Raw genomic sequence first — 17204 nt, 5'->3', positions numbered from 1 at the left:
CTGCAGGGACGCCTCGTTTACTTTGTCGGTTCATCTACTTTCAGGCTTGCCGGACTGCTTGACTGCTCTCTTCTCCACATCTCCACAAATAGGCTACACACACAAACTCCAGCAGCGTAGTTATCTAAAGATGACTTGGACGGCTAGCAGTTGTTTTGCCACTCTGGCCATTCTGTTTCTTTGGCGAGTGGAAGAAATCGCCGAAGCCTGCCGCTGTCCCGTGATGCATCCTCAGACGGGCTTTTGCACCTCAGACGTCGGTAAGTTGATTGCATTCAGTCATTCTTTGTTTGAAACGTTATACGTATGGATCATTTCATTGATGTTTTGACCAAGGAAATATAAATGTGCTCAGAGGGAAAACTTGTCCTATACTGCGGTGTGCTGCGGTGAGGAGTTCGGCACTTGAGTTCTTGTGAAGTATGAAATGTCCAGACCAGAAAGAACTTTGTTCTTGTTCTCGCAGCTCTGTCAGCGAGAAGTTTGTTCTTTCTTCTTGTGGAGTATGTAACAGCCTTTAGTTCATTCTGCTCCCATCAATGCAAAATTACTGAAAACATTACTGAAATAATTACAAAAAAGTTCTTAATCTTTGAACATAAATCTGTTCCTTCAGTTATTTCCAACTTCTTTGTGCCTCGTATCTTTCTTTGCATTAAGAACTTTTTAAGGTCTATTTTCATTTTTTATTTTTAGAAACAATACAGAAATCAGGATCTTGGTGGTTACAATGATTAAAACAGGATGATGCTGCTCGTCAGCTTCATTGTGGTATGACCCGGCTGGTTGGTCGATTGGCCAGGTTTCTGAAAAACTGGTCAGACCTGGCTGGCCGTGTCAACCTGAAGATTTATGTTAAAGCCTTTATAGTCCCCAAAGGGAAATTCTTTTTCACAAAAATGTACTTTATGGGAATAGATCATTTAAACCTGTTTGTAGACTCAGAACAATGACAGAGTAACTAGCCTGTCCTGTTTATAAGAATGTAGAAGAACTACAAAAGGTACCCAACCTGTTTTTTCATGGGGTCCAAATACTTTTCACAGCCACACCCAGACACAAGTAGCAGGTACATGTGGAACGACTCAGGAAATATAATCCAGACAAAACTGTTTAATATCAAAACCCAATCTTGTCACCATTTTTAAATGGCCTTAAGTGGAGCCGCAGCTCTGTGTAAACACCCAACTTTGAATAGATATTGACATAAATATCTAAAAATCTAAAAATAAAGGTTAACTAGGTAGGTTCTTGGCTTCCAAAGACCATGGGACCCCCAAGTGGCTGGGCCCTAGAAAGCTTTCACACTTTCTACCCCTTATGGGCGGCCCTGGGTATATGTATACAGAAGCTGACGTATTAAAGGCATCTCTTTACCATTGGATTCTGTGGCTCCGGAAGAGGAACCACAATATCCTGCCGCAGAGTTTCCTGTAAAGAAGAAGAGTCAGACTTTTTTAGCATTAAGATGACAAAGAACAACTCGTTTATGGTAGGATACTACCACTACAACTGATTCTACTACTATTAATAATTATTATAATAATACAAAAGTAATTTTTCCAATATTTTTTCACAATAATAATCATGATGCCATTAGGGCTGGCCCGAATTATTCGAATATTCGAATACTCGTTCGGAAAATTAGTATTCGGAGCTTAAATTAGTATTCGGAGCTTCGTTTTTTTTTTTTTTTTTTTTTTTATAATTTTTTTTTTTTTTTTTTTTCAAAATTTTTTTTTGCAAGAAGCTAGTACTGCAATATAATGTCATCAAATAATTTTATATTTGGATATAAAAGTTAGTAATATTGTAGTAGTAGTAGTAGTAGTAGTATTGCTCATTTAGGAGGATATTACATCACTAAGTGTCATAGCGCATCCATTACTTCACCTCCGAGCGCGTAAATCTTCAACAAAATATGCAGATACTGTCAAAATCGGTTCCAGGGAGTATATAGGGATTATTGACGTTTTTAAAAAAAAAAAATTTTAAAAAATTTTTTTAATATTTTTTTTTTTTTTTTTTTTTTATGTTTTTTTTGATAGTGTGTTTTTCTGGAACGAATATTCGAATATTCGCTCGGAAAAACCAACGAATATTCGAAGCCTGAAAAATGGTATTCGGGCCAGCCCTAGATGCCATATTGCATATTTTCTTAAACATACCCCAAAATATCCAACACATTAAAGATTAAAAAAACAACCCTGTTGATTTGACACAGTGAAACTACATTATTGTATATATTGGCGTGATGATTATATAACCTTTGTTAAAGATGGTGATAGTCATCTCAGTAGCTACTCTTCCTGGGGTGGGTCACTGAGCTCAGGTCCTATAACACCATCTCCCGCTTCAGCACCATGGATAGTCTAGACCCTCTTACTAACACAACTCACCATTTAGTCACAGTGATGATCTGCCTTTATTTTGCTTAAAGGTTATTTATGATAATGCAGTTTGCTGTGTCGCAGTAGAGTTCAGTTTGTGAACGTGCTCAGCCCCTTTCTTAAATACCTACTTCACCAGTGGAAATATGAAGGTGTATTGAACTCTGAGATCCATGTAGTATAATTTTGCAAAAACTTTAGAAATTGGTTCATCCTAGCCTGAGAAAAAGGAGAAAGAGTTTTTTATGGTCTCACTGTCTAACTCTACATTTTAATAGTGTAACATCTAACATGGTAAAATGTAGGGTTAGGATTAACAGGACAGCTGGGCCAAGGGAAGACTGAGGGAAGAAAAACCTGATTCATTATATTATAATAGAGATTTTATAATGATAGAACGCCAGTTCCGAATGGGTGAAGTATTCTTTTAAGGCAGGGGTTCTCAAACTTTTGATAGCTGAGGGCCAATTTAGGAACCCAACATTGGACCGAGGGCCGCCAAAGGAAAATAATTGAAAAAACTGAAATCATTTCAATGGCCAGGTTGCGTCTTTACAATTTGCATGTATTGGTCTGCATCCAGTAATGTGTAATTAACATATTTTAATTAATTAATGAAGGGCTAGGTTTCATTTCAACATTGGGGTGGACACATTAAAAGGGTGGTCTGGGGGTAGTCCCCCAGAAAAATTTGAGGTTCAAACACTTCATTTTGTGCATTGTGGTTAATTTTTATGCAGTAATTTGTGTCTTCTGTATTTATTCATGGTGGATATGTTAAGGAAAAGACAACTAGCTCCCATTGATGCAAATCTAATAGAATATCAGTAAGGCACTGAGGCATTTTGTGTTGCATTCAAATATTTATTCTACTTTATTGTTCAAAACCTTCTGCAGATTGAAAACATATCACCTGTCAGAAAAATATATTTCTAAATTTAATGATGTTATAGCCCCCTCATTAATTTGCATTTACCCATATATAATCATTTAAACAATTGATATATTCTTCACATTTGACTTTAATAAATGTTCTCACTTCAGTTTTGGTACTTTGGACACGAGGAGGTAGAACAGCAATAAAAACTAACACTGATTTTCCCATAAGATAGCTACATTCCTGAAGCCAAAAGTATCTGCTAGAACAAAGGGCCTTTTGGCGAAGCAAGCTTTAGACACTTTCTGAAGGCTGCTAGAGAAAGCCTCCCTAATTCTAGTTTCGGACGGCCAGGAAGAAGAAGAGGACGGACTTCGAAAACTGCCTGACAACGAGATTTAACCAATCAGGAGACATTTTCAACATATGTTAATAGACTCTGCTGTCGAGAGAGAACTCACTTTTTTGCTTTTTGTCCTGTCAACCTGCCTTGTCAATTTACTTATAAATACTGAGGCCGATATCCCGAATTTTACACCTTTCTCCATGGCATTTTTTCCTTCATAAATAAGGCTAAAGAACACGTATATTTTTATTTCTAACACACCTTTTGGAGTGTGTTTTTTGTAGGATTCACTACTCATGATGCAGCAGCAGTGTTAACTATTATGACACTATACATTGGAAATAAACAGGGTGGGCTATCAGCAGTCAACTAGGCAGATAGTTCCATGGCTATCAGCAGCTAGCTAACGTTAGCTTGTTAGACACTTGACCTAATCTAATTCACCTTGAAGGTGAGAAAGTGCATCGTATTGGGCTTAACAAGCTCACTATCTAACAACTTACATTGAGAACACTATACTGCCTGCTGCACTGCGGGAGGCTGACCAGCCGTCTGCAACGAGAGGCAGAGGCCAGCCGAACGTCGGCAAGTTTAAGATGGTACGGTTCACTGTAGGGGTGTTATTATTAATAATTGGGGAATGAATATAAACAATTAGGAGGGATATTTAAGTGTTTCGACCCCTGTACTGTTTTTACTGTTACGGGGGACGCATCCCCTCCGTGCGTTTCAATTAAAATTGAAAAATAAATAAAAAATAGGCTATAGGGGAGAACGGGGTAATCTGAGCCACTTTTTACATTTGCTCCCGTCTAAGCGAGCTAAAATGATTTTTCACTCACATTTACACATTTTCCATTAATTCAGGATGTTTCCTAGAAATGGGCATTAGCAGAATTTTTTCAAGACAAAGGGCAGTGAAAATATGATTGTTTTAAAAAAAGTTGTCATGTGGCTCACTTTACCCCAGCTGTGGGGGTAAACTGATCCACTTACTTTTTCCACTCTGAAACTACCATAACAACACATATTGTAACAGTAAGAATCCTGAAAGCTAGCCACACATTCCAGAACTAATGTCGGACTAGTAAAAGAATGATGGGGTTTGGTCAATTAAAGCCACTACGAGTAAGATGGCACGTTGGCGTCCCCTTTGGACAAAAGCGGTAGTATTTTTACGACGCCCGCTGTCGCAAAGCTGTTTTCTAGCACGTGCCAGGCGTGCGAGTGTGAACTGAGAAGGGCGCAATATAGTGCATGTCCGTGTGTTGAAAGTGTGAGGACTCTTTTCGGCTCTGTGAGAGTGGTTTTGACACTGCATCAACTAATGCCAGTCACTGCCACACACACCTGATTGCAATGAGTTGATGCAGCAGTGTCACCTAACTACTCTCTCTCACGGAGCTGAAAGACGTGTCCTCACAGAAAGCGAATGAACGAGAGACGGCAGTTAGTATGGATCACGATGAGGTAATGTGTTTGTGTTGTTGATGTAAATAATGACTATTTCAGATAATGGTTATCTGATGATGGTGAAGCTAAGCAAACTTTGTGTTAGTACCAACCGCTCATTAATTTAGGAGTAAACACTGCAGTCTAGTTTCGCTCTCCTGAAATTGTATACACGTTGCTTGGCAACGCCCTCGTCCCGGCCGTAGCCTATATCACTCTCCCTTTTAGCTTTTCTTCATTGCATTTTCATTTTTTTCTTTGATGGTTGAGCCCCGTTATCAGTCATTATGACGACAAATAACTGTCTCAAACAAGGCTCCCGCTCCCCTTCCCTCACCTGGAGGGATAGGCTTCTCAAATCACGTTGCTGCGCCACACTGAAATCTGCGACCAATATGGATATGTGACCAGGGCCGCCTTTATGCACGGGCTTACCTGGGCTGAAGCCCCAGGGCCTACGAAGATCAGGGGGCCTCTCCAAAAAAAAAAAAAAAAAAAAATGTTTTTTTTTTTTTTTTTTTTTTTTTTTTACTGTGTCAATATAGGCCCCTGATCTAAGAAGGCCACGAACATTGTCATTTAAAACAATAAATTATTGACTGGCTCATGATAGGCCCCTAATCTTCGTAGGGGGGGCTAACGGAGATCAGGGGCCCATCATGAACCAGTAAAGAAAAAGGGAAAAAAAATCACATTATTTTTGGCCTATGAAGATCAAGGGGCCTATCATTCACCAGTACATTTTTGTTTAATTAACATTGTTCGGGGCAACGCAGATCAAGGGCCTATATTGAGTTGAGCCATTAAAAACAAAACAAAGAATTCAAAGAGAGAAGTAGCTTTAGGATAAGGGATTATTTAAAAAAAATGGAATGCTGAATGACTGGATTTTTTTAAACCTGTATATTTTTGTTTCTGCTTTTTGGTATTTCTGTGTCTCCAAATGATTCCAGAAAATAGCTCACATAGGACACAGTTGATTTAGCCTTAGTTTTCTTCTCAAAGTGCACCAGATTGATGCATTTTACTTTAAAAGGTTACATTTTTTCTTCCGGGGGGGCATGCCCCCGGACCCCCCTAGAAGGTCCTGGGTCCCCACCGTGGTCTCCTCAATAACTTGAAAAAACACTGTAACCAAGCATGTGTGTCTGGTTATTAAAAGTCATTAGACCAGGAAGGGGTTTAAGTACATGCATGGACATATAAAGAAATGGACACCGTATTGAAAAATGGCGCCCATTCATTCCTATGAAAGCTTCTCATTGGCGCAGAGAAGCAACAAGGAAGCTGCCATATTGCTTTCATGAGAGCCCTGGCACCATGCTCCTCCTCCCTCGAAAACAAACTGAAAGCCGTTAAAAGCCGTTGGGCTAATAAAACGCTTGATGTGGCGTTTTGAAATGAAAACACTTCAGTTGTAATAGTATATGGTCTAAAGATAAGTTTGAGCCTATGATTGATATCCAGAAAAATTTTGCGGCGACACAATCTTGTTAGCCGCTTGTATTGGTGTGGACGGGAAAATCTGCCTAAAGGGCTTTCATGAAAATGAGCTCCCATTCACAGCATGCAGTACTAATGGGTTGGCCACTAGTCCATGCTGGCTGCTCGGAGAAGGCAGCATCCTGGGGGCCTGAGTACATGTTACCTTAAGAGTATTTGTATTTCATCAATAGAGATATTGTGGTGTAGACAAACGTGGCTTTAACGCATCTGTATTGTAAGACCGCCGCCCGGGGGGGCCTACGAAACCTCTCAGCCCCGGGGCCTAGTGGCAGGTAAAGGCAGCCCTGTATGTGACCATAGATCCTGCACGAGCGAACCGAAAATCGGACTAGGTGTGCGACCAGACCAAAAGCAGTACTAAAAACTATTTAAAAACATCTTTCTTTGCACTGATGGTCTCGTTTGCTGTTAAAGGTAATTTATGATTATCAGAGGAAACATGAGGCTGTTTAAAAGATATTTAAATGTTACTCGTAGCCGCTTTAAGCAAAGCAAATTTTCTAAACACTTGAAAGTAACTCTGAACAAAATCAAATACAACATATAATTCAAAAGGTTTTAATAAGATTCAAATGAAAGATAGAACCAGTTAGATTAGAACACAGTCTGGGGGTCAGAACACAGGACCCTTAGAGCCAGCTAGTGTCTGGGGGTTAAAGCATAGTAAAATCAGAACCAGCGAGAATAGCCTGGGACTCAGAACACAGGAGAAGACCCAACTGGATTATAACATCAGCCTGGCATACTCAACAACTAGGCCTACTCTACATTTCAGCCCTGAAGGTTACAGGGAAAGATGAGAAGGTGCTCTAATAAAATATGTTTAAGGCTAAACTTAACTTATGCCTCATGGTGGGGGAAAGTGAGACAGTGGCTCACTTTCCCCCACAGCATTTGGCTCACTTTCCCCCACCACCACAATTTGAGAAAAAAATACCTCTCTTAGCATTTCAGGCTAATCTTCAGTTATCAGCATCACATGGTTTCATATGTTGGTAGTTCATCATCACGTATGATAGAAGTTTTTCTACGTGAATACATTTGCTTTGGCACGACAGTTGATTAAGTTGACAGCAAGAAAATGTACTTTTACATGCCAAATACCTATTTTGGTGAAAAAAACATGCTTACCACAGCACCTTGTGGTCCTTTCTTTCAGGGCCATGGGGAAATGAGAGGGGCTTGAAAACATATATCTCACATGACCACAAATGTTTTCCGTTGCCTAGATACAGGGGGTGGCTCACATTACCCGATGCCTCAGATTCCCCCGTTCTCCCCTACTTTTTTTATTTTTTTATTTTTTATTCAGAATTCAATGTGAGCCTGCAGATATGTATCTGCGGGCCGCACTTTGAGAACCACTGCTTTAAGGAAAGAAAACTTGTTACATAGCGATTAGCATGTTATGTAATTTGTATTTGCGTATAGGGCTTGTTCAGCCTATTCCAGTAAACATCATGCTGACGTGTGAGAATAATGTATACACTCACTGTGTATGAGCGCTGCAAATGAAGTCAATTAGTACAACTTGAGGAGAAATAACTTTTTCAATGGTTATTATCAGTGCTTTATCTGGATGTGCATGGCAAAATAGAGCTTGTTTTGGCTTTCATTGAATATTGCTCATTACAAAAAACAACTGGAATGCAGCTGTGCTACAAAGAATAACAATGCGGAGAAGACATCTTATTATCATGTGTCGATTTTTCAACAGGTTGAGTGCAGTGGGGGGGCATTCTAGTTCAACTTTTCAAAGATTGCTGACGAGCTTCCTCATGCGTTGGCCCAGGAGCCCGGGAGCAGGCAGAGCACATTCCTCCCCTCTGATTGCAGCTGATGAAACTCTCATGTGCCTATGTCTTCCCAGCACCTGGCACATGCAAGCTCCTCAGATCCAAGCCACAGCAATGTTGTTGTGGCCGACTCCGGCGTGCCAAACCCGAGCAGGGCTTAGATCAAAATACAGACTGACCCAGATCCAGTTCAGTTTCCACCGACGTGACAATAGTGTTTGAAACCTTTTTGTCTTCGAATGCAGTCAATTGTAAATGTTGTTTTTATTTTTTGTGATCTCTCCAGTTATCAGGGCAAAGGTGCTCGGAGCGCAGGAGGTCGCCGTTGGCAACTTCATACGGATCAAGTATGACGTCGAACAAATCACGGTACTGACTAATCACAGACAAATCATGTACCACCATTGGGATTGGTGTGAACTCAATTCTAACATGAACCTTAAAGGGGCAGTGTGTAATATGACATCATCAAGAAAGTTCTACAAAGTTCTAGAATGCAACGCTCCCTGGGTAACCCCAAACCTTTAGAATAATAACAGAAGCTACAGTGGCCTTCAAGGACAAGAACAATTCTAAATTTTAAACAATGCACCTGATGACATTCCAAAAAACATGGATTCCTCCATAAGACTTGCCTGCTCAATGTACAAAATGTAATATTAATATTTGTAATTCTCCGCTCAGGAGGATAATTCAGATTATTGGCAGGGGTGATTTTACACCAATGAGGACATATTTATGAATGAGGATATTGATTTGAGCTAATACATTACTTAAAATGTTACACAGTGTCCCTTTAAATGTTAGTTTTTTCCCCTGTTTGATTTTCTAGATGTTCAAAGGACCCAGCCAGGACATTGATGCCTTCTACAGCTATACCACCTCTTCTCTGTGTGGAGTGACCAATCTGGAGACAGATGGCAAGGAGTACATTATCACAGGTACAACCTTTCTCTTCTAACCACATGACAAATCACCAATATTGTCCCTTGGTACAATTCATGTCAGTTTCCATCCGTCTCACTGCCCTCTTTTTTCTCTTCCTCCAGGCAGACTGCATGCTGACGGGACCATGCACTTCTCCACGTGTGATTTCTTTGAGCCCTGGGAGGCCTTGAGTGCAACCCAGAAGGATGGTCTGAATGGGCACTATGCAATGGGCTGCGATTGCAAGGTAGAGAGAGATAAACTGTGGTTAAAATAGAAGTGACCACAAACAAAAATAACCTTAAAAATAGTTGTTGCAAGTTTAACCCCTGATCTTGCTTTAATGTGTGGCCCTCAGATCACACGCTGCACCTCCATCCCCTGCAGCATCAGCAGCCCGGCAGAGTGCCTGTTTACATACTTCGACAACATAATAGACAACATAATAGACGGAGAGCAGGCCAAACACTCTGCCTGTGTCAAGACGGACGATGACTCGTGTTCCTGGTACCCCTAACTCCACCACAATCCAGTAATGTGCAAATGAGATATACTGAGATATACTAAGATATCAAAACACATAAAGAAAAGCCATAAGGTGTGTGCTCTGTGGTGGAAGTGCAATTGTTCTGTTTTTAATTGCAGGACTCAATATGTTTTTAATCAACAGTCTTATGAATTCAGCTCTTTCAGACACATACAGTATGCCCCCTGTCATGTATTGTGGCTATTGGATGTGATAAAACTGTTCCGTTCGTACATTTTATGTGTTAAATTGTTTTATTTTGAAGTCCGGATTGAGTAAGGTTGGTTTCCGGGTGGGTTGAGAAAATGTGGGTTTATTGTGAAAAACCAAAGGAAGTGTTTGTTATTTTTTGTAGGTTAAGATAGTGACAGGGTGTATTTACGTAGGGGAACCGAGAGAGTGATAAGGGGAGATTTTCATGTGTTTTCTTGGTAGACTCCTCCCATGAGTTTTCTCGGGATAGAGACACCTCCCCGTTGATTAAAAGGTAGGGACTGCGGAGAGAGATGGTTTCTCAACTCGGTGACATACAGGCGGAATGCAATAAGCACACCTCTGTCTCTCTCTCTCTATCCAAACACAGATGACTTGGTCAAATGGTAAACGACTAGAGGGGGAAAGATAAGAATTGGAAATTTCATAGAATGATGAATGGAAGTAGCAGACTATTGGTGTTCTCAATATGAACTAAGTCCTCATCATTTTTAGATTTTTCGGAGAATTTAGATCAGGGATAGGCGGAAGGAAGTCTGGCGGGCATGCTCACACCCTTGTCTTTCTCGAGCTTAATAACTAATTTTGGGATGGAGTAAAGCTTAAGATAACTATGACGGGCATGCAAAACCTCATTTTATTTCAAGCTTTACACACATTTAGGAAAGTGACCAAGTCCACATATATAATGGCAATAGAAATAACTCCAATTGAGGAGTATGTAGGCATATAACCTAATTTCTGCCTTTTCTGTCTTTCTGTTATATGATGTTGTAATATCATGTAATTTGAATAAAAACCAGTTAAACGTTCCGCAAGTCTCCGTCAACGTAGTTTATGTTGAGAATTCAAGGACCTAGATAAGGTTTTTTTTTCAGCAGAACGAGAGTCCCCGTTTGAGAACACAGCGTAAGTTTGGTATAACCCTTGCACAGCCTACATAGCTGACAACACTACAATTACATAATCTCATACATCTAATCTTTTAAAAATAAAAGAATAGGTTTCAATACCTTCCCAGGTTTAACGTGATGTTTAAATTCTGAAAATAGTATATCTGTTCTATTTTTTAGGAAGGGTGGTTTACAAAACTAAGTTGCATACAACTGAATAGCAATAACTTGTGAATGATATCTTCCGTAAAAAAAAAGGAGAAAGATTTTCTGAAGCAAATATAAAAGGGTTTATGCTACACAGAAATCGGCATCATCATAAGGATGAAGGGGTTCTGATGAAGTAAAACGCTGAATACGGTGGTATTTATTGAATATTGTACTTTATTTAGAAGTAATCTCAGGTAGTCTTGAGGGTAAATCTTGGGCTTCAAACCGCTGAGGCCGAGGTTCGCATCTCATAGCAGGGACCGTGGTGAGAGGAGAGACGTCTTTATGGAGAAATAATGTACAATTAGAGCATCGTGTTACATGTTGGTTAATACGGGTTTAATAGGACATAACTAATAATCTTTGGATACTAGCTTTTCAATATAGATCAGACTTTTCCGGTCTAGATCGCATCATGGCGCCCAATGTGGGGCTCGTGTAAGATTGTGAGTCTCATATAACTGTGTATATATTTATACAAGGGATAGAGGGATAATTTTCTTCCGAGTTTAAAATACAAGGACCTACTAATCCCGTGAGGGTAAAAGTATTTTTTTCAACTGGCGAAAACAAGCCGAGGAAGCGATTGAAGTCTGCCAGGAGGGGAGAGTTTATGTTTAAGAAAGGTGTTTATTTTCTGTAAAAGATTAAAACTCTCGAACCGGTTTTTCTTAGATAAGGATTCTCGTCATTCTGCTTCACTCATTATTCAGTAACTAATACCCTATACAGGAGGCCAAAAATATCCTTTCTTTAAAAACTCGGCCGGAATTTATTTTGTCTGAGAAAAATGGAAGGGGTTAGACCTGTTTAGAATAGAAGTTTACTGAGTGAGTGAAAAAGCGCTCTGTTGGGTGAAAACTCATAGCGGACAGTAAGGTGATTTAGTGGATATTTCAATTGTTTCTGCGTACTAAGTTTAGGTGGTACTGTACTTGTGGTTATTAGTTTGTAATAATCGAAGCCAGGCATTAGGATATATTTAATGTGATAAGTATATTATAATTCCCATTTCTCACTGGTTGTATCGGAAAAGGCGAACCCAGAACTAGGTGAAAGTCCAGCTAATCTGATCAATTAGTGAACGACATAGGAATCCAAGGAAGGAATTGAATGGCTTTTTACCTCCAAATATAGTAAAGGTGTTCCTCTTTTACTCATCCGTCATTTGTTTTTGTTGGGTTAGTGGCTAGACTGTAGCTTAATTGACAAATAAAAATGGATGCGGCTGTTAGGAAATATAGTTCTAATTTTAATGATGTTATGCCCCCCTCATTTTAATTTGCATTTACCCATATATAATCAATAGAACAATCGATATATTCTTAACTTGTGTCTAAACTTCTCTCATTGCTCTCTCAGTTCAGACTCGTGAGGAGGAAGGGAGGGAAAGATGAATTTGCAACAAAAAGCCCTTTGATAACTTTACGATGTTTTTCCCATAAGATAAGGCTAGGGGCAAGATGAGGTGTCGGTTTTAAACAAAGGCCTTCTGTACTCCATTTACTCAGCTGAGCAAAACATCTTATTAGGCTACCAGTTCAGACTGACCAGTGTTATGACCTTTAATAACCATAAACACCTACAGTGCTTTTTACAGTAGGATATATAAGGAGACTGAGGTGGGAACCCTGGACCTTGTAGGGTGGTCCAGGGGAATGCTCCCCCGGAAGAAAAAAATGCAACCTTTTAAAGTAAAATTCATCAATCTGGTGCACTTTGAGAAGAAAATTGCATGCAACCAGGCCCAGGGGCCCAAGGGCTCAGGGGGGCCCTAAGCCAGAAATACTGATATTAACTTTACATGTCGCATTGTCAAAGAGCTCAGTCACTCATGTCAATAACAGGGTCCAAAAAGGTATCGCCTAAAATAAGGAAATAAATCATCATGGGCCCCTCAACTAGTAGGTGAATAATAGAAAAGCAAGTGCAAAACTAAAGCATTATTAGCTCTGTTTTAGGGGCTTCATGAGGGGCCTTGAAGGCCCCCTCACACCTACAGTAATAAGCTTTCTATGTGTAAATTATATACTGTTCATAAAAAGTAGCTATCCACCCTTTATCTGTTGAATAGGGATAGGGGGGAGGGGGAGCTTTAAGAGTCTGGGCCCATGGGCCCATTATCTCATAATCCGTATATGAACCAAATGGTTTCCACAATCTTTTTTTCTATTTTCGCCGGGAGCATGCACAAGCATTATTTATTAAAAAAAAATTTAAAAAAATTTAAAAAAGTGGGGGGCCCACACTGGGTCTTGAAATGGGCCCCGAGATCGTTGAGACCGCCCCTGCCCACTTGTCGTGCCGCCTGACAACGGAACGCTGCGCTTTCTCTCTGCCCGGCCCCGCTCGCCTCTCCATTGAGAATGCATTAGTTGGCGCAACAAACGCCTCGGCCCGTGTGAAACGGCCTTAACTACTGAACGAAGGAAATCAAATGAGGTTTTGGCATTTCCCCCCAAAAAACGGGACAAATTGTGTCCCGGTGTGGTGCCAAAAAGTGATCGGCCGCCATAAAGTGATTTCAGCCGCGGGAGCGCGCGCAGCCTGTTTAAACTGGGCTATATCGCCTCGAAACGTGTGTGCGGCAGCAACTTCTGATCAGTCACACTACTCAATAGCACTACAGGATTATTGTCCGCTGCATTAACACATATATGTCTTTTAAGGCGACCAGACATCAACGTTGGACGGGGATCGACCCCGTTTTTGGTGGCTCTCTGTGCGAGGTGAAATAAAATAACGTGATTAAGGCATTAGGGATAGGCTATTGGTTTCTGATTTGTTTATGTGTAGGCTACCGTGAGTCAATTATCCTGCTTTTTGTTTTCAAACCACTGTAATTGAAATTATTTCTGTGTGGCTTTTTAATAAAATAAAACGTGTATTTTCTGAGACATTTGACCAGCTTGTAGATTTTTCTTTTGAATCCAGTGCAAATCTAGCTAGTCTGACTCGTTTTTTCTACTCAAAATGAGTTGATAACATTCATGAGTATCAAAACACCTTTAAATGAGCAAATATAAGACATCTCAGTCGTTTTGCACCTGCCAGAAATTGATCTGAAGCCGAATCTTGTAGTGAAGGAGATGTCTGCTTCAAACTGACATTATAACATTCATGTGGGCTATATTGGGGTAGATAATAACAAATCCAGTCTCTTTTAAGAGCTGTAATACGTTTTAAAGCGGAAATATGACACATTGGAGTCGTTTTCCTGCTGCTAGAAAATGATCTCAAGCCTATGGTCAAATATAAGATATTTCAGTCGTTTTCTTGCTGCCAGAAATTGATCTCAAGCCCTATCTTGATACTGACATGTTTTATATGCCTTAAAATGAGTAGTTAACATTCATGAGCATCACATGAAATAGATTAAATCCCATCCAGTGACTATTACAAGCTAAAACAACTTTAAATGGGCAAATATAAGATATTTCAGTCGTTTTCCTGCTGCCAGAAATTGATCTCGAGCCCTATCTTGATACTGACATGTTTTATATGCCTTGCAATGAATTGTTAACAGTCATGAGCATCACATTAAATAGATTATATCCTATCCAGTGTATATTACCAGCTGAAATACCTTTAAATGGGCAAATAGAAGACATTTCAGCCATTTCACCTGCCAGAAATTGATCTGAAGCCGAATCTTGCAGTTAAAAGGAGATGTCTGCTTCAAACTGACATTATAACATTCATGTGGACTATATTGGGGTAGATAATAACAAGTCCAGTCTCTTTTAACAGCTGCAATACGTTTTAAAGCGGAAATATGACACATTGGAGTCGTTTACCTGCTGCTAGAAATTGATCTCAAGCCCTAAATGGTCAAATATAAGATATTTCAGTCGTTTTCTTGCTGCCAGAAATTGATCTCAAGCCCTATCTTGATACTGACATGTTTTATATGCCTTAAAATGAGTAGTTAACATTCATGCGCATCACATTAAATAGATTAAATCCCATCCAGTGACTATTACTAGCTAAAACAACTTTAAATGGGCAAATATAAGATATTTCAGTCGTTTTGCACCTGCCAGAAATTGATCTCAAGCCCTATCTTGATACTGATATGTTTTATATGCCTTAAAATGAGTAGTTAACATTCATGAGCATCACATGAAATAGATTAAATCCCATCCAGTGACTATTACTAGCTAAAACAACTTTAAATGGTCAAATATAAGATATTTCAGTCGTTTTCATGCTGCCAGAAATTGATCTCAAGCCCTATCTTGATACTGACATGTTTTATATGCCTTGCAATGAATTGTTAACAGTCATGAGCATCACATGAAATAGATGATATCCTATCCAGTGTATATTACCAGCTGAAACACCTTTAAATGGGCAAATAGAAGACATTTCAGCCATTTCACCTGCCAGAAATTGATCTGAAGCCGAATCTTGCAGTTAAAAGGAGATGTCTGCTTCAAACTGACATTATAACATTCATGTGGACTATATTGGGGTAGATAATAACAAGTCCAGTCTCTTTTAACAGCTGCAATACGTTTTAAAGCGGAAATATGACACATTGGAGTCGTTTACCTGCTGCCAGAAATTGATCTCAAGCCCTAAATGGTCAAATATAAGATATTTCAGTCGTTTTCTTGCTGCCAGAAATTGATCTCAAGCCCTATCTTGATACTGACATGTTTTATATGCCTTAAAATGAGTTGTAAACATTCATGAGTATAGCAATAAATAGATTATATCATATCCAGTGTATATTACTAGCTGAAACAACTTTAAATGGGCAAATATAAAATATTTCAGTTGTTTTCACCTGCCAGAAATTGATCTCAAGCCAAATCTTGTAGTGAATAGGAGATATCTGCTTCAAACTGACATTATAACATTCATGTGGACTATATGGGGTAGATAACAACAAATCCAGTCTCTTTTAACAGCTTTTTATTTTAGCACAACAATAATTTTTTGCTATAATTACAAGGAAAAATCTCTGAACACAAATATTAACTTTAGAGACACTCATGTGATTTGCTTAAGGAAGACATGTTATTTGGAGCAGAAATATTATTTTAACTACAAGATTCGGCTTCAGATCAATTTCTGGAATGTGAAAACGGCTGAATTGTCTTATATTTGCCCATTTAAAGGTGTTTCAGCTGGTAATATACACTGGATAGGATATAATCTATTTAATGTGATGCTCATGACTGTTAACTACTCATTTTAAGGCATATAAAACATGTCAGTATGAAGATAGGGCTTGAGATCAATTTCTGGCAGGTGCAAAACGACTGAAATATCTTATATTTGCCCATTTAAAGTTGTTTTAGCTAGTAATAGTCACTGGATGGGATTTAATCTATTTCATGTGATGCTCATGAATGTTAACTACTCATTTTAAGGCATATAAAACATGTCAGTATCAAGATAGGGCTTGAGATCAATTTCTGGCAGCAGGAAAACGACTGAAATATCTTATATTTGCCCATTTAAAGTTGTTTTAGCTAGTAATAGTCACTGGATGGGATTTAATCTATTTAATGTGATGCGCATGAATGTTAACTACTCATTTTAAGGCATATAAAACATGTCAGTATCAAGATAGGGCTTGAGATCAATTTCTGGCAGCAAGAAAACGACTGAAATATCTTATATTTGACCATTTAGGGCTTGAGATCAATTTCTGGCAGCAGGTAAACGACTCCAATGTGTCATATTTCCGCTTTAAAACGTATTGCAGCTGTTAAAAGAGACTGGACTTGTTATTATCTACCCCAATATAGTCCACATGAATGTTATAATGTCAGTTTGAAGCAGACATCTCCTTTTAACTGCAAGATTCGGCTTCAGATCAATTTCTGGCAGGTGAAATGGCTGAAATGTCTTCTATTTGCCCATTTAAAGGTATTTCAGCTGGTAATATACACTGGATAGGATATCATCTATTTCATGTGATGCTCATGACTGTTAACAATTCATTGCAAGGCATATAAAACATGTCAGTATCAAGATAAGGCTTGAGATCAATTTCTGGCAGCAGGAAAACGACTGAAATATCTTATATTTGGCCATTTAAAGTTGTTTCAGCT

At 39.1% G+C, this 17204-nt stretch overlaps 1 protein-coding gene across 1 annotated transcript; it reads left to right on the top strand.

Annotated features, from left to right (window-relative positions):
* Positions 1–130: 130 nt before the first annotated feature.
* On the top strand, positions 131–12511 carry LOC307263465 (metalloproteinase inhibitor 2-like; the record flags this gene model as incomplete). Its single annotated transcript, XM_080044612.1, has 6 exons — positions 131–260; positions 8654–8736; positions 9200–9308; positions 9417–9541; positions 9653–9801; positions 12499–12511. 6 exons carry the CDS (start codon positions 131–133, stop codon positions 12509–12511), a joined length of 609 nt encoding a protein of 202 aa, XP_079900738.1.
* Positions 12512–17204: the final 4693 nt, after the last annotated feature.

Source organism: Ammodytes marinus (assembly GCF_949987685.1).
Source record: "Ammodytes marinus genome assembly, chromosome: 16".
Taxonomy (NCBI): Eukaryota; Metazoa; Chordata; class Actinopteri; order Uranoscopiformes; family Ammodytidae; genus Ammodytes; species Ammodytes marinus.
Note: the sequence above shows the minus strand (reverse complement) of the source record. Positions and strands in the feature narration are given on the sequence as shown.